This window comes from Eschrichtius robustus, chromosome 5, assembly GCF_028021215.1.
Source record: "Eschrichtius robustus isolate mEscRob2 chromosome 5, mEscRob2.pri, whole genome shotgun sequence".
Lineage (NCBI taxonomy): Eukaryota > Metazoa > Chordata > Mammalia > Artiodactyla > Eschrichtiidae > Eschrichtius > Eschrichtius robustus.
In genome coordinates, this window is record NC_090828.1 from 38,361,814 (window position 1) to 38,379,884 (window position 18,071).

The 18,071-nt window shown below is 40.3% G+C and overlaps 1 protein-coding gene across 7 annotated transcripts in view; it reads left to right on the plus strand.

The window, feature by feature from the left end:
• The window catches only part of ANKRD44 (ankyrin repeat domain 44), a 329,081-nt gene that overhangs the window by 115,489 nt on the left and 195,521 nt on the right, over positions 1–18,071 (plus strand). For 6 of the 7 annotated variants that reach the window (XM_068544732.1, XM_068544730.1, XM_068544733.1 and 3 more), the window contains exon 2: positions 12,145–12,228. In XM_068544732.1, the coding sequence (XP_068400833.1) occupies positions 12,145–12,228 (84 nt within the window). Of the gene's footprint in view, positions 1–12,144; positions 12,229–18,071 lie in introns of those variants that run through there. The other variant, XM_068544735.1, reaches the window with a different exon arrangement.

Genomic DNA, 18,071 nt, shown 5'->3' on the forward strand with positions numbered 1-18,071 from the left:
ATAAATATGCGGCACAGCTGGATTAGTCAAGAGAGATGATGTATTATTCAGGTGAGTTGCTGTTATTTTGGTTTTATAGATTAGACCCCTGAGTACAGAGAGGTTGTGCAACATTTTTGAGGTTGGCCAGGGCAAAAAAGGCCAAATCAAGCTCAGTGTGATTTTTACTCCCCTTCCTGTATGTAAACGCTTTTTTCCCCAGTGTGATGGGCCCCTCTGCTTTACTGGTGGTGTTGAGTGGGTTATAATCCTAACTTGATTTATATGCTCTGTAATTTTTAAGGAAATCTCCCTGGATCCCTTATTTTTCCTACTGTCGGATGGATGGACTTAAATGCACTTGTCTATGAAAGTTTTTGAGCTTGTTACCTCAAAATCAACACTAATCACTATCTTTATTGAGCATTGGCCCTGTACAGGAGGCACTGCATATATGATGTCATTTCTTAAACACATCTTATAAAATGGCTACAATAGCCCTATTTTGTAGATGAGGAAACTATGGCTAAGATTTAATCCCAAGTCAATCTGATACCAAACATAGGAGGAATCTCCCTCCTATGGCAGAAAAAAAGAGGGAGATCTCAGGTATGTAAAATCAACATTGCTTCCAGATTTCAAGCTAACCGATACTGTTGTTTCATCATTTCCTTTTACCTAATCTTTTGTGAGTAACTAGTAGCAAAGTTGACATGCCTGGGTTTCATTTTCCCTCAGACCAGCTCTCCTCTGGTGAAGGTGCTAATGAGTGCTCTTAAAAAGCAGAGAAATAGCCAAGGAGGATCTCAGGAAAGGAAGGTGTGACAAAGGATGTGAATTTTCCAAAAACAATAATTGGTCCTTGAATAACTATATCATAGTCAATGCCTATGTGTTATTTTCATTTTGGAAAAGGTCAGATAATTAATTTTTCCACTTTCTGATTAAATATAGTTCTTCTTTCACAATGTTTAAGTATAAAGTTAATAAATAGCTACATATAGGGAGGGTATTACTGATACTTGGAATTTTATGCTTCTTCTGTTTTTAATAATCGGAAATATTATAGACACTCTGCAGCACGGTTTGTAGGAGACATTTTCAGACATGTAGTCTTGCATTAAAAAATGTTTATGAAGACTCAGTATATTTTGTACAGTTCTTAAGGGAAACAGATTTTGATTTTATGATCATCATTGTCTTTCTATGATGGAGTGAACTTCTCCCCAAGTAGAATGATCTATATTCAGGAAGCACTCAATGGCATCCTTTCAGTGGATCACACAGCAGGAGCCACATGAGTAGAGCTAACAAGTTCTGTCCATTAAATCTAGTGACTCGAACAAATTTTTATTATCCTTTTGTAAAAATGTAAGCACTGCCTCACGCAAAAACCAGTTGTTACCTAATGAAGTGTTTCAACATGTTCATATACGTTGATGGTTTCATACGGCCAGATTATTGCTGCATCAGCTATTAGCTACTAATAACATGTTCCCATCCTGCTTTAATGACATTCTGTACTCAGAATACTTAAGTGTGGACAGATGTTTAGGAATATCATTTTTCCCTCTTGGCTATTGACTGACTCCCAACACCCACTCCTGATTAGACTGCAAGATGTTTTCTTTTAGACTTGGAGTCTTTAATTACCCAATCTAATCAGAAAAAGACAAGCAACACACCAAGAATTTGGAATGTAATGCGGGAGCATCTTCTTGGACTTCTTACCATGGACTGTATTTCCAGATGCTCAGTGACAGCATCTATCACTCTGTTTATCTTCCAAAGCCAAAGGGTTAGTAAAGAACATGCAGCTCTGACAAAGAGAAAGTGAAATGCACTCTACAGTGGTTTTAGCCAAAATCAAATTGATGGTTTCATTAGGAGATTTTGGAGGGGTGACCCACTACCTCATTGCAGGGCAGGATGGAGTGGATCCTCTAAACCAGCTGTGCTTTCTTCATAGAACCCCTGATGGGCTTTATTCCTAAACCAGTGGCATATCTGATGCCACTAGTAGCACTTTTTAAAAGTGCAGTTGAGGAAATAATTGAATTGGGTTTTTTTTTAATTAATTAATTAATTAATTTATTTTTATGGCTGTGTTGGGTCTTCGTTTCTGTGCGAGGGCTTTCTCTAGTTGCGGCGAGCGGGGGCCACTCTTCATCGTGGTGCGCAGGCCTCTCACTATCGTGGCCTCTCTTGTTGCGGAGCACAGGCTCCAGACGCGCAGGCTCAGTAGTTGTGGCTCATGGGCCCAGTTGCTCTGCTGCATGTGGGATCTTCCCAGACCAGGGCTCGAACCCGTGTCCCCTGCATTGGCAGGTGGATTCTCAACCACTGCACCACCAGGGAAGCCCCTTAAGTTCTTTTGTGTCTTGAATAAAGTGGATCCTCCAGCTACCTTATTACGCAACCTGAACATTTACTCTTATCTCCCAGGTAACAAATTACCATCTTGCTCCCCCTAGTGGAATTGTAACTCTACTTCAAAGTTTGAGAACACTGTTATCAGTACATATTTGATTTAGCATCTTATTTTGGGGAATTGGATATTTTCCTAGTTTGTTCTCAAAGACTGAGAATAAAACAGAACAATATTGCATTGAGTGGGCTGATAGGGGATGTGGGTAGCAAAATTGGCTTTTTGCTGATAAATTTTCAGTTCCTAGTGTCAGCAAGGTTGGCTACTTCGTTCATAGTGGCTGCCAAATTCAAGCGGCTTCTGCTCTGCACTTCTGTCTTAGAGGGGTCAGATGTCATCAGCCTGGCAGACAGTCACCTCTAGAAGGCAGCTGTTAACACTCCTGGCAAAGATGGTGGAGTGCTGGGAGTTGGTAATATTGAAAGACAGGGACTGGTCTCATCTGAATGTTGACTCCCACTTGGGCCATTGGTCAAGTAGGCCCAGGAAGTATCCTTCTACCTTCTCGATCTACATGAGGGACTGTGCCAATATCCACAGCACATGGCAGTCATTTCCAGTGTACAGCTGCTAAACATGCTAAAAAAATTCCAGTAATTGAAGCTGAAATTACTGTACATCTCTTCTTAAGAATTTAAGTTTCTTTAGGGAATGATAACCAATGGTTTCACCGCATCAGAATCTCTTTTTCCTGCCACTATTTGTTTTTTTTTTGTTTGTTTGTTTGTTTTTTTATACTGCAGGTTCTTATTAGGCATCAATTTTATACACATCAGTTTATACATGTCAATCCCAATCACCCAATTCAGCACACCACCATCCCCACCTCACCGCAGTTTTCCCCCCTTGGTGTCCATATGTCCATTCTCTACATCTGTGTCTCAACTTCTGCCCTGCAAACTGGCTCATCTGTACCATTTTTCTAGGTTCCACACACATGCATTAATATACGATATTTGTTTTTCTCTTTCTGAGTTACTTCACTCTGTATGACAGTCTCTAGATCCATCCACGTCTCAACAAATGACTCAATTTCGTTCCTTTTTATGGCTGAGTAATATTCCATTGTATATATGTACCACAACTTCTTTATCCATTCGTCTGTTGATGGGCATTTAGGTTGCTTCCATGACCTGGCTATTGTAAATAGTGCTGCAATGAACATTCGGGTGCATGTGTCTTTTTGAATTACGGTTTTCTCTGGGTATATGCCCAGTAGTGGGATTGCTGGGTCATATGGTAATTCTATTTTTAGTTTTTTAAGGAACCTCCATATTGTTCTCCATAGTGGCTGTATCAATTTACATTCCCACCAACAGTGCAAGAGGTTTCCCTTTTCTCCACACCCTCTCCAGCATTTGTTGTTTGTAGATTTTCTGATGATGCCCATTCTAACAGGAGTGAGGTGATACCTCATTGTAGTTTTGATTTGCATTTCTCTAATAATTAGTGATGTTGAGCATCTTTTCATGTGCTTCGTGGCCGTCTGTATGTCTTCTTTGGAGAAATGTCTATTTAGGTCTTCTGCCCATTTTTGGATTGGGGTGTTTGTTTCTTTGATATTGAGCTGAATGAGCTGTTTATATATTTTGGAGATTAATCCTTTGTCTGTTGATTCATTTGCAAATATTTTCTCCCATTCTGAGGGTTGTCTTTTCGTCTTGTTTATGGTTTCCTTTGCTGTGCAAAAGCTTTGAAGTTTCATTAGGTCCCACTTGTTTATTTTTGTTTTTATTTCCATTACTGTAGGAGGTGGATCAAAAAAGATCTTGCTGTGATTTATGTCAAAGAGTGTTCTTCCTATGTTTTCCTCTAAGAGTTTTATAGTGTCCAGTCTTATATTTAGGTCTCGAATCCATTTTGAGTTTATTTTTGTGTATGATGTTAGGGAGTATTCTAATTTCATTCTCTTACATGTAGCTGTCCAGTTTTCCCAGCACCACTTATTGAAGAGACTGTCTTTTCTCCATTGTATATCTTTGTCTCCTTTGTCATAGATTAGTTGACCATAGGTGTGTGGGTTAATCTCTGGGCTTTCTATCTTGTTCCATTGATCTATGTTTCTGTTTTTGTGCCAGTACCATATTGTCTTGATTACTGTAGCTTTGTAGTATAGTCTGAAGTCAGGGAGTCTGATTCCTCCAGCTCCATTTTTTTGCCTCAAGACTGCTTTGGCTATTCGGGGTCTTTTGTGTCTCCATACAAATTTTAAGATGATTTGTTCTAGCTCCGTAAAAAATGCCATTGGTAATTTGATAGGGATTGCATTGAATCTGTAGATGGCTTTGGGTAGTATACTCATTTTCACAATGTTGATTCTTCCAATCCAAGAACATGGTATATCTCTCCACCTGTTGGTATCATCTTTAATTTCTTTCATCAGTGTCTTATAGTTTTCTGCATACAGGTCTTTTGTCTCCCTAGGTAGGTTTATTCCTAGGTATTTTATTCTTTTTGTTGCAATGGTAAATGGGAGTGTTTCCATAATTTCTCTTTCAGATTTTTCATCATTAGTGTATAGGAATACAAGAGATTTCTGTGCATTAATTTTGTATCCTGCAACTTTACCAAATTCATTGATTAGCTCTAGCAGTTTTCTGGTGGCAGTTTTAGGATTCTCTATGTATAGTATCATGTCATCCGCAAACAGTGACAGTTTTACTTCTTCTTTTCCAATTTGTATTCCTTTTATTTCTTTTTCTTCTCTGATTGCCGTGGCTAGGACTTCCAGAACTATGTTGAATAATAGTGGTGAGAGTGGACATCCTTGTCTCGTTCCTGATCTTAGAGGAAATGCTTTCAGTTTTTCACCATTGACAATGATGTTTGCTGTGGGTTTGTCATATATGGCCTTTATTATGTTGAGGTAGGTTCCCTCTATGCCCACTTTCTGGAGAGTTTTTATCAGAAATGGGTGTTGGATTTTGTCAAAAGCTTTTTCTGCATCTATTGAGATGATCATATGGTTTTTATTCTTCAGTTTGTTAATATGGTGTATCACATTGATTGATTTGCGTACATTGAAGAATCCTTGCATCCCTGGGATAAATCCCACTTGATCGTGGTGTATGATCCTTTTAATGTGTTGTTGGATTCTGTTTGCTAGTATTTTGTTGAGGATTTTTGCATCTATATTCATGAGTGATATTGGTCTGTAATTTTCTTTTTTTGTAGTATCTTTGTCTGGTTTTGGTATCAGGGTGATGGTGGCCTCATAGAATGAGTTTGGGAGTATTCCTTCCTCTGCAATTTTTTGGAAGAGTTTGAGAAGGATGGGTGTTAGCTCTTCTCTAAATGTTTGCTAGAATTCACCTGTGAAGCCATCTGGTCCTGGACTTTTGTTTGTTGGAAGATTTTTAATCACAGTTTCAATTTCATGACTTGTGATTGGTCTGTTCATATTTTCTGTTTCTTCCTGGTTCAGTCTTGGAAGGTTATACGTTTCTAAGAATTTGTCCATTTCTTCCAGGTTGTCCATTTTCTTGGCATAGCGTTGCTTGTAGTAGTCTCTTAGGGTGCTTTGTATTTCTGCGGTGTCTGTTGTAACTTCTCCTTTTTCATTTCTGATTTTATTGATTTGAGTCCTCTCCCTCTTTTTCTTGATGAGTCTGGCTAATGGCTTATCAATTTTGTTTATCTTCTCAAAGAACCAACTTTTAGTTTTATTGATCTTTGCTATTGTTTTCTTTGTTTCTATTTCATTTATTTCTGCTCTGATCTTTATGATTTCTTTCCTTCTGCTAACTTTGGGTTTTGTTTGTTCTTCTTTCTCTAGTTTCTTTAGGTGTAAGGTTAGATTGTTTACTTGAGATTTTTCTTGTTTCTTTAGGTAGGCTTGTATAGCTATAAACTTCCCTCTTAGAACTGCTTTTGCTGCATCTCATAGGTTTTGGGTCGTCGTGTTTTCATTGTCATTTGTCTCTAGGTATTTTTTTATTTCCTCTTTGATTTCTTCAGTGATCTCTTGGTTATTTAGTAACGTATTGTTTAGCCTCCATGTGTTTGTCTTTTTTACGTTTTTTTCCCTGTAGTTCATTTCTAATCTCATAGCGTTGTGGTCAGAAAAGATGCTTGATATGATTTCAATTTTCTTAAATTTACTGAGGCTTGATTTGTGACCCAAGATGTGATCTATACTGGAGAATGTTCCGTGCGCACTTGAGAAGAACGTGTAATCTGCTGTTTTTGGATGGAATGTCCTATATATATCAATTAAATCTATCTGGTCTATTGTGTCATTTAAAGCTTCTGTTTCCTTATTTATTTTCATTTTGGATGATCTGTCCATTGGTGTAAGTGAGGTGTTAAAGTCCCCCACTATTATTGTGTTACTGTCGATTTCCTCTTTTATAGCTGTTAGCAGTTGCCTTATGTATTGAGGTGCTCCTATGTTGGGTGCATATATATTTATAATTGTTATGTCTTCTTCTTGGATTGATCCCTGGATCATTATGTAGTGTCCTTCCTTGTCTCTTGTAACATTCTTTATTTTAAAGTCTATTTTATCTGATATGAGTATAGCTACTCCAGCTTTCTTTTGATTTCCATTTGCATGGAATAACTTTTTCCATCCCCTCACTTTCAGTCTGTATGTGTCCCTAGGTCTAAAGTGGGTCTCTTGTAGACAGCATATATATGGGTCTTGTTTTTGTATCCATTCAGCCTGTCTATGTCTTTTGGTTGGGGCATTTAATCCATTCACGTTTAAGGTAATTATCGATATGTATGTTCCTATGACCATTTTCTTAATTGTTTTGGGTTTGTTTTTGTAGGTCCTTTTCTTCTCTTGTGTTTCCCACTTAGAGAAGTTCCTTTAGCATTTGTTGTAGAGCTGGTTTGGTGGTGCTGAATTCTCTTAGCTTTTGCTTGTCTGTAAAGCTTTTGATCTCTCCATCAAATCTAAATGAGATCCTTGCCGGGTAGAGTAATCTTGGTTGTAGGTTCTTCCCTTTCATCACTTTAAGTATATCATGCCACTCCCTTCTGGCTTGCAGAGTTTCTGCTGAGAAATCAGCTGTTAACCTTATGGGAGTTCCCTTGTATGTTATTTGTCGTTTTTCCCTTGCTGCTTTCAGTAATTTTTCTTTGTCTTTAATTTTTGCCACTTTGATTACTATGTGTCTCGGCGTGTTTCTCCTTGGGTTTATTCTGTATGGGACTCTCTGCGCTTCCTGGACTTGGGTGGCTATTTCCTTTCCCATGTTAGGGAAGTTTTCGACTATAATCTCTTCAAATATTTTCTCTGGTACTTTCTCTCTCTCTTCTCCTTCTGGGACCCCTATAATGCGAATGTTGTTGCGTTTAATGTTGTCCCAGAGGTCTCTTAGGCTGTCTTCATTTCTTTTCATTCTTTTTTCTTTAGTCTGTTCCGCAGCAGTGAATTCCACCATTCTGTCTTCCAGGTCACTTATCCGTTCTTCTGCCTCAGTTATTCTGCTATTGATTCCTTCTAGTGTAGTTTTCATTTCAGTTGTTGTATTGGTCATCTCTGTTTGTTTGTTCTTTAATTCTTCTAGGTCTTTGTTAATCATTTCTTGCATCTTCTCAATCTTTGCCTCCATTCTTATTCCGAGGTCCTGGATCATCTTCACTATCATTATTCTGAATTCTTTTTCTGGAAGGTTGCCTATCTCCACTTCATTTAGTTGTTTTTCTGGGGTTCTTTCTTGTTCCTTCATCTGGTACATAGCCCTCTGCCTTTTCGTCTTCTCTATCTTTCTGTAACTGTGGTTTTTGGTCCACAGGCTGCAGGATTGTAGTTTTTCTTGCTTCTGTTCCCTGCCACTATTTGTTTTTCACAACTTTGACCCTTGTAATAAATTTGTGTTTATTCAAATTTGCACACAAAGCACTCCTATTTTGTATATGCTAGCGTTGAAATGTGTGAAACTTCTAAAAAATTTTTGTACATGCCAAGGCTTAGGACTCTGTTCTTTTGCAAGTAAGACCTTTTCAAGGTCAAGGCAAAAGGTGTAAAAGATACAGTGGGGCTTCCCTGGTGGCGCAGTGGTTGAGAGTCTGCCTGCCGATGCAGGGGGCGCGGGTTCGAGCCCTGGTCTGGGAGGATCCCACATGCCGTGGAGCAACTGGGCCCGTGAGCCACAATTGCTGAGCCTGCGCGTCTGGAGCCTGTGCTCCGCAACGGGAGAGGCTGCGATGGTGAGAGGCATGCGCACCACGATGAAGAGTCGATGAGGAGTGGCCCCCGCTTGCCGCAACTGGAGGGAGCCCTCACGGAGAAGCGAAGACCCAACACAGCCATAAATAAATTAAAAAAAAAAAAAAAAAGATACAGTGATCGCCAAATTAATAGTCAACAGAATATAAGTACTTGGTACTTATGAGCAAGAATATTGTATTTAGAATATCCCCCCCTTTCTTAAAATCATGTAATAGCGACAGTATTTAGAAATATTTTTCAAAATATTTATTCTCAGGGCAAGTGTTTACCTAGGGAAAAATAAAAGAGCAGGATCCGATTAAAATCCCAACAAAAGGGAATGCCAAAATGTTCTATGGGCATGTTTTATTTGGGAGTGTGGAGAAAAAAAGAAACACCCGTACTGGTTTTTTTTTTTTTTTAAATACCATTGGCTCAAGAGTTACAGAAATTTAGTTTAAGAACTACATCCATGCAAACACACGGCTTCCGTTCAAGCAAAGCATGTACCTGTGAAGTTCTGGTTTGGAATCTCATAATGCCTGGATTAACAATTGTGAAGACAGTGATGTCACAGTGGCCGCACAGCCCGGCTGGGGTGGAGATGTCCATTTAGCAAGACTTCGGGCTTTGGGGAACCGGCAGTTTTCTATTCCACAGGGAGTATGAGGGATTCGTGCGTGAATCAGCACGTATCTCTGTGTATACACACATGAATGTAGATACAGATGTGTACATACATGTGCAAATGTAGGCATGTACATGTGGGTATATTCATGTATGTATGTGACTGCAGCTTTGGAAGAGTTACAGCAATGGCTCAGCTTCTTCCCCAATGGATGCTAGGAGTTCTGGGCGTTGACAGTGCTTCCCAAAGCAGCTTTTAGCTGAGGGAAGCTGGGAGGCATTGGGGAAGTGTGCATACCATTCTCTGCTGGGAATTCTCTGCACTGATGATACCCTTCCAACAGTCTGAGAGACCAGGGCTGGGAAGCTCCACATACCACTCCCTGAAGAAGGACTGTGCTGGCATCTTTGTCTGGCAGCATTACAGGGTGGCTCTCCTTGGGAACATTCCAGCCATAGCTTGGAACCCTTGTCTTTCTTGAGGGGTGTGAGGACTGAATATCTTCACGCATTCCTTAGACTCATGAGTGAAGAGAGGCTTTGCTTACCTAGCTCTGTTTCCTTAAAGTGACTAACTAGTGGTGCATTAAACTGGGATGGGTTTGTGTCTCAGAATCTTAACTTCTCAACTGTTGATTGACCACTGTTGACTCAACACTAAAATCTTGTCTGCCTCTGCTTGTCATCCCATTGTTATTGGGGTTTGTTATTTGCTTTCTCTTAAGTTTCAAAAAGGTGGAAAAGTATACACAGGCATTTGACCACAAGCAGAGCAGATAGAGAATTATGAAATAGATACACAAGATTCAATATTTTTGTTGAAATCCTGACTTTGTGTGACTGCCTGTTTTACATGAAATATGGCCCTTGCCATGGGGCAGATAGCTTGGAGACGTGGTTAGCAGGTAGTCAGCAAGTGTGGGAAGGAAGTCCTTGTCTTGGGCAGAGTGCCAGCTGACACCAAACTAGTCAAACTTGCATTCTTTTCAAGACTTCTTTCCTGCTACTTAATTGTTGGCAATTTGAGAAACTATCTTTGAATCATACACCTTGGCAAGAAGGTAGGATTAAGAGAATATTGGGGACAAAAAAGAGATACAAATGTCCACTCGCTGGAAACTTCGATGGCAGAGGGAAGACTGTGGACAAATTCCTGGCATATGGAAATATTTATCTGCAATTTAACATTTTTTATATAATGTTTCCTCAGGGAATCTTACTATATTCCTACTGACAATACTTATATTGGTCCCCCCAGATAACAAGGAACACCATCAAAACATGTAAGAGAGGCAACAGGAAGGTAAAAAAGAGAAAAGAAAGTTTGTAGGGAAAATCAGGACTTGGAGTCTCACATAGATTGCACAGGGAGCGGTTGAGGCAGATAACGCTAACCTCGTCACCTTAGGCCAGTGCTCTCCAGTTCCCAAGAACTAAGTGGGTGTTTATTAAAAATCTAGGTTCTCAGATCCCACCCCAGAATCTCCAGGGAAGGGATCTGGGAATACAGTTTTAACAAGCATCTCAGGTGATTCTTACCATCAGACAAGTTTGAGAAACTGCCATCATCCTATTGCCTACTAGGACTGAAATATTTCCAAAAGTTGTAAGTAAGTGTGTGTGTCTGTGTGTGTGTGTGTGTGTGTGTGTGTGTTATTGCCAAGGTTTTTAAAGTTTGAAAAAAAATAGTCAAATAGCCTGTATCGGCATCATAAACATTTCTTAGTGAAAACATCTGTTATTTGTGTAGGGTTGTAGAGTTACAGAGGGTTTTCCCATATATTATCTCATTTGTTCCTAATACCAACCGTTTGAAGGGCTGGGCAGTGAAGATCATGTTCGGCCCCAGATTACACATGGGAAGTGGGCACCACATGTAGCTGGCAAGTGGCAGAACTGGCTTTGAACAGGATCCTTTACCATGTGGGCAAGCCCAACTCCAACCTCTGAGCCCACGCCTTTTCCTCTCTTCCCCCCACACCCTGGTCACCAGGTTGATGGCAGCATTTGTAACATGGATTTGCATACCCACACCTTTGCACATCACGATCCCTCTGCCTGCATGTCCTTCCTTCCCTGTCTGCACACTCAAACCCATTCATTAAGGTGCCTTCCATGAAGCTTTTCTGGATACTCTTCTCACCCTACCACCCAAGCAGAGACAGTTTCTCTTTCGGCCGGGTTTCCATCAAGCTTTACAAATCCTTCTACCATATGTTGGGTCTTGTTTAATATAGGTGAGTTCAACGATACCTGCTCAGTAATGCCTCCCTTCTTGCTCCCCACCCCGCCATTGTACCACTTACTTTATTTTTTTAAATTTTTATTTATTTATTTATTTTTTATTCTACTACAGATGACAAACAGTAATGTTAGCGTTGAATAACCACTTACTTTAAGTAGATGGGAAGTAATCACCTCTAAAACACTCAGTGCTTGTTGGCTAAAGCTATGGGAAGCATTCAGGAATGATTTAAAGGGTTGTCCAAACATCGACAAAGAAGTGTTCAGGAGGCCAGAAACGTGGCCATTGACATCCTCTAGGAACAGAATTGTTTACAGGGACCAGGGAACATTGCCTAATGAGAGATGGCGGAAGGACAGGGGACTCTGTGCACAAAAGCATAGATTTGGTAGTTTCCTTGATAGGTAATTTAAGGGCCTTTCAAGGACATCTCCAACTAGGGTTGATTTTCATGTTATGCTCATAGCCCCAGGTTAGATGTGACTGTCTGTCATGGCTTTCAAATCATATTATAGTTAATTCTTTATGCAAATACACCCCCTACTAGACTTCGAGTGAGGGTGAGCCTGAGCCATATTCATCTTTGTCTGCCAATTGATAATTGTTGAATAAACTTTTTGGGGAACATATCTTCTAGCCATCTGCATCTGAATGCAATCCAATTATTTAATTATAGTTCTAATTCAAATTCTCCTGTGTTTACAGCCACCATTGGTCCAAGCAATCTTCAGCGGTGATCCAGAGGAGATACGGATGCTCATCTACAAAACGGAAGATGTGAATGCTCTGGTAGGAGATGCTCTGGCTTTGCCGGCTCAGACCCTCTTAACCTTTTCTGTGCCATGGACCTCTTTGTTGTCTGGTGAAAGCCCTGTCCTGCTTCTCAGAATTCTGTTTTTAAATGCACTAAATAAAATATATAGGGTTCGAATGGAAATCAATTATATTGAAATTCAGTTATCAAATCAAATTTTTCCTATAATAACATATGTGTTTATCAGCACATTTAAACGGCAAGATACAGTAGGAGATCTAATAGTGACCATAATTTAAAAATAGTGGTGAGCCTGATGAATATTTTGTGCTACCTGCTACCACTCTAATGTGGTATGAATGTGATTTCTGCTGACACTACTGAGGTTTGCTGCCCGCATTCATAATGCGAAGAAACGTGGAGTTTCCATTAGAAGTTAGTGAAAATAGAGACAGAAAATGTGTACCTCTAGAACCCTTGCCCTACAGCAGGGATTGACAAACTATGCTCTGTCACCTGTTTTTGTACAGACTACCAGCTAAGAATGGTTTTTATTTTTTAAATAGCCGAAAAAAGAATGAAAAAAGAATATTTTGTGACACAGGAAAACTCGATGAAATTCAAATTCTGATATCTACAAGTAAAGTTTGGTTGTAATACGGGCAGCGCAGCTTTCATATTGCAGCAGCAGAGTTGAGTCGCTGTGACAGAGACAGTATGTGGCCTGAAAAGCCAAAAATATTCACTCTCTGGCCCTTTAGAGGGAAATTTTGCTGCCCTCTGCTCTGGAGGGTCCATGAACCTGGGATCAGTGGATGGACTTGGCATTCTGTGTGCACCCTGAAATCGTATGTAATATGTGTGTGCACTTGTGGACATATTTTTTTCTGTGAAAGGGTCAAGGCATTTCATCAAATTCTTAAACGGGTCTATGACCCCCCCAAAGATTAAGAACCACTGGATCTGGAAGTTCTTGAAATAAAGAAACCTGCAATGAAGAAAGGTGAAAAGAGTTAGTCAATCATTTACCCTGTTAATAGTTTTCTAGACCTAGATTAAACAGGCAATTATGTACAGTACATGCTACTAATTTTCTTAATGTAACTCAATTACTTAAATGCTCCAGTCCATCGGGGAGAGGAGTTTTCTTTGAAGTCTCTAGTGTTCGGTAGGCACAACAGAGTCAGACACATCGGGGTAAGGAGAGCTTTGCCACCGGGAAATGAATTCTGTCTGAGGTTGCATCTCTATCCGGTCGGCTGAATGCTTTATTCAGAAGGCGAGTCATTGGTGCAGCCATTGTTCTGTGGCAGTGTAGGTTGCCGTGGCTTTTTGAAAAAGCTTTGGGCCGCTTCTCGCCAGCTGGCACTGAAAACAACGGAGCAATGTGCTGTGACATTTTTGCAAGGTAAGCACAGATGAGGACAGGGCCAGACTACTTGAGAAGGCAGTTGGGCCCTTGTGCAGGGCCTGCGGGGCCCTGTACTTCTGAGAGGAGGCGAGGCAAGGAAGCTGATCATCTATTGTTCTGACATCACCATAATTTGCCCAGCCTGTTTTGTGGCTTTTCCTGATGATCGTGAGCAAACAGGACTTTTGTTCAGTCACACATCCCAAGAAAGATTGTACTGTCCTCTGAATGGCCTTTATTTCTCCTTAGGAAAGTGACAAACGGCCGCTGGCTGGTAAAGATTAGGGGAGCTTAACTTGAGTTGTCACCTAACTGTGTGACTGAATTAGAGAGGTTTACTCCTGAACACGTAGATTCCTAAGTGTCTGATGGCTCAAACATAGGAGAAGGTTGGTTCTCTTATGAACAGATTAGAGGGGTGGCTCTTTTCCACATAGAGTCCCAGGTATCAACATGTAGCTTCTAAGGTCACTCAAGGGGTTTGTCTCCAGTCCAACCAGAAAGGAAAAAAGAGTGTGGAGGCAAAGCATGGGAGGATTTTTATGGGTCCGCTTGGCAGTGACTTAATCACTTCCACCCACGTCCCACTGCCCAGAACTCAGTCACGTGCCAAACTTACCTACAAGGGAGGTTGGGAAATTAGTGTAGCTGTGGCCCCAAAGAGTCAGAGAACAGGGACTTGGGTGAACAATTAGCAATTTTGGCCACACCAATTTTTGGTCTTAGATAATTCTAGGGAATACCTCTTACTTGTCTGTACAGTGTCTTGTTCATTCGACAGTTGTTTACTGAGTTCAGACCCTGTGTTAGGTGCTAGGGATACAGCAGTGAGAAGACAGCTCTTTCCCTCGTGAGCTTACATCATGGCAGAGAAGGCAACAAATGAGAAATCACACCTTGGTGTATTTCTGAGGGAAAATCCAGGACACTATGTAGGGGCCTAATCATGAGGGACTAATGAGACTACTGAGGAAGCTGATTTGTGTTTGTAGCCTGTTGGATGTGTGGCAGCAGAAAAGGGTGGGATAAAGGGAAGGAGAGGAATAAATGAATGAATGAGTGGTTGAATGAGTGAATGAACCCACCCAAGGGGGGCCTGAGTTCTTTATGTTGATCGTGTGGCTCTTCTGGGTCCACAGCCCCTTTCCACCACTCTCACCTCTTAAGACTCCCTCTTCGTGTCTCCCGTTCCCTTGTCTCAGGTGAGCGTAAAGATCATTTGCTCCCCTACTCTGTTACCAGGTGTGTTGGAGACACTGAGCTGTCCTCTTCGTCTCATGATTTTCCTTTGCCAACGCTCCGTAGGGATCAGTCACAGGGACTGTTTGTGGGAGGTGGATTAGGCAGTTTAGGGGAAGTGGTTGTTAATAAAGGGCATAGGGAGGTGGAAGATAAATAAGGATTAGAAATCTAAGCCTAGAGTTTCATTTTAGGATAGAAGAGAGGCTGCTTCAGTACATTTCAGTGTCAAGGAAGGGAAATAAATCGTGGAGGAGCCTCTTGTTAGTGGGAAGACAGTATTTGTCTTCCCTTCTCACCTTTTGCTTTTCTCTCTTCACCCCTATTTATTCACTTAATTTTTCCTTTCTGCCTTAGGTTCTGACTTTTTTGCCTTCTTTTTTCTTCCCCACCTGTCTGTATCTTTTGATGGGTTGCCTGTTCTTTGGTACAAGTACCCTTTGATTAGCTGATCCTGATAGAGGAAGAGTCTCATCCAGCCTTGCCTCTCTGTGTGTTTTTCCAAACCTTACTTCCCAGCGGTAGTATTCATGGACCCTATGCGTCAACCAAACCAAATTACTCAACCCACTGGTATTTTATTCTTTTCTCACTTCCCCACTGTTCTGATCCCACCTCTCCCTCCAGGCCTACTACTTCCTCTGGTAAGTTGGCCTGATTCTCAACTTCCTTTCTGCTGCCTTCTGTGCCACCTCCCAACTCCCATAGCTCTTTGCACCTCACTGATCACTTTACTTGAGTTATTTATGTCTGCGTTTTACTTTTGAGAAACTATGTGTTTGATGACATGATTGCTGTGTCATTCATTCTCCTTTGCTCAGTGGCTCAGTCCAGTCCTTGCAACACTTGCTGAGTGAATGACTAAGCCTGCTTTATTACTTATGTTGAGCCAGTTTGTGGTTGCCTATTTTTCATTTCTGCCAACGAGGACAAGTTGCCAAATAGTTCTGGCTTAGTTAGTGGCCCTCAGTTCTCAGTTGTAAGATTGAAAGTTCTCTTCATAAGATTGAAAATCTGTAGATAGATTTGAGGAGCCACTGAAGGATCGGGAAGGGTACTCTGAGTCTTTTTTGTGGTTTCTCTGGCCGGTGGCATGCCAGGGGCTGGAAAGGTGGGAAGACAGTTATATGTTCTGAGAAAGCCATTGAAGTTGACCCAGCTGTAGCTGATAATAGAAAGATTTAGACGCCTCCATCAGACTAATTAAATTGAGGTGGAGCATGTGAAGTCTAAATGAATGCAGAGAGTCTGAAAGCCAAAATTTGAACTCAGTGAAGGCATTTTGGGGATTATGTCCTGACAACATGACATCAATAGACCATTTTACCACGCACCGCACTGAAACAAGGACAGAGACAAATCGGTGCCTGTCAATAGCGAGTGGTGAAGACAGGGAAGGAACCATGCCCAGTGAGGAATGGCTGAAGAAACTGGTGATGTTTTAGACTTGGGAAGGACAGGAGAACTGTCTGAAATAGTTCAAGCACTGTCAAGTTAAAGTGGAGCTCTTCTTATATGTCTCGTGGTTGTCAGCTGCAGAAAATAAGATTTCAGGTCAAAATATAAGAAATAACTTCATAGAACTGTCTAAAGAAGTAATGAGTTGACTTGACAAGTATTAAGTTCCCTGAAAGACCACTAGACTAGAGATTCTAAAGGTAGCTAGTAGTAGTAACACACATTGCCCCACTCTCCTGTCTTGTGCCCTTGGCTGGCATTGCTAATGGTTCATGACCTCTTTTTCCCCTCTTAGTCTTAAAGGCCTAAATTCCTTCTCAGGACAGCACTATTAAATTGGAATTGGCCTATAAATTGAAATCTTCTTCCCATGCCTGGACTAGGTGATGTTTACAGTCTCTTAAAACTGTGAAAAACTACAATTCTAAGATTAGTAAGTCCCACGCGATAGCAAACCCATGGAGTTTATTTCATTTTTAAAGTATCACTAACAGATAATGAACACACACACACATATACACACACACAAAATCATTGTCATACTAAATAAAATTCTCAATAATTTCTCAGTATCACCTAATATCCAGTGCATATTCAATTTTATTTTGTCCCAATAGTTTATCAGAAATGCCTTTTCACAGTTGGGTTGTCCCTGTGTTGATTATTTTAATGCATCTATTTTATACAAAAAAAAAGATTTTTCCAAGCAGTTAATGTTTATTATTTGCCATAATAGGATCTGGCCCAAGTATATTGGTGCATTTTGCTTACTCTCTTCAGTTCCAGGGTAGGAAGGGATGATGTGTGCATCTACTAGAATAAATCTTGAGATGAAAGCTAAGCTTATGTTAGCAAAGTACTTAAAGTGAAAAAAGGGAAGAAAAGCATTAAAGCTGTGGTTCTTGACTACGGACAGTAATTCAGGGGATGGTGGCCTGCTAGTCTCAAAATCCAAGTGAGAAAAAAGAAACTGTATCAACATTGTATGATGAGGGGATTTTTTGCAATAAATAAGACAAATTATCAATAGTAAATTTATAATTTGTTCTCATGTGTGTGTTACTATACGTACAAAAAATACACCGTACATAGTTACAAAAAATTTTTTTTATGATTAGAACTTTTAAGATCTACTTTCTTAGCAACTTTCAAATGTGCAATACAGTATTATTAACCATGGTTACCATGCTGTACATTACATCCACATGACTTATTTATTTTATAACTGGAAATTTGCGTTATTTCTTTTAAAAATAGAATATATTTTTTGAATCCATCCAGAAGGCTGCAATCTGACTCTACCTAAAGAACTTTGAGTGATAAATTTAATGTCCTCTCTAAACTTGTCTCAGCTTCATTCTATCATGTCATGAGAACATGAGAAATACAAACTGTAGAGCACGGGCTTTTAAACTTCTAGATTTTTGTGTATTTTCCCTCACCTACATATATCTTACTTGATTTTTTCTTTTTTAATGAGGAATTTGATATGGGGGATAAAGACTTGAGGTGTTTTGTTAGCTTAGAGACCTGTACACCCTCTAAATTAGACCTAAATCAGAAACTGCTGGGAGCAAGGAGGCTGCAAGCAAGGGTAGGGGGACAACCCCCAAAGCAAAGTTCCATAAATGCAGAAGCACACTGTCACTGGGGGTGATGACCCTCTCAACTCTCACTGAATGTTCCTGCACAAGAATGCAGGCGCAGCGTGGCCCAGACTTAAGTTTTTAAGAGAAAATACAGGAAGTCTCTAAATTGTTAAATGTTGGT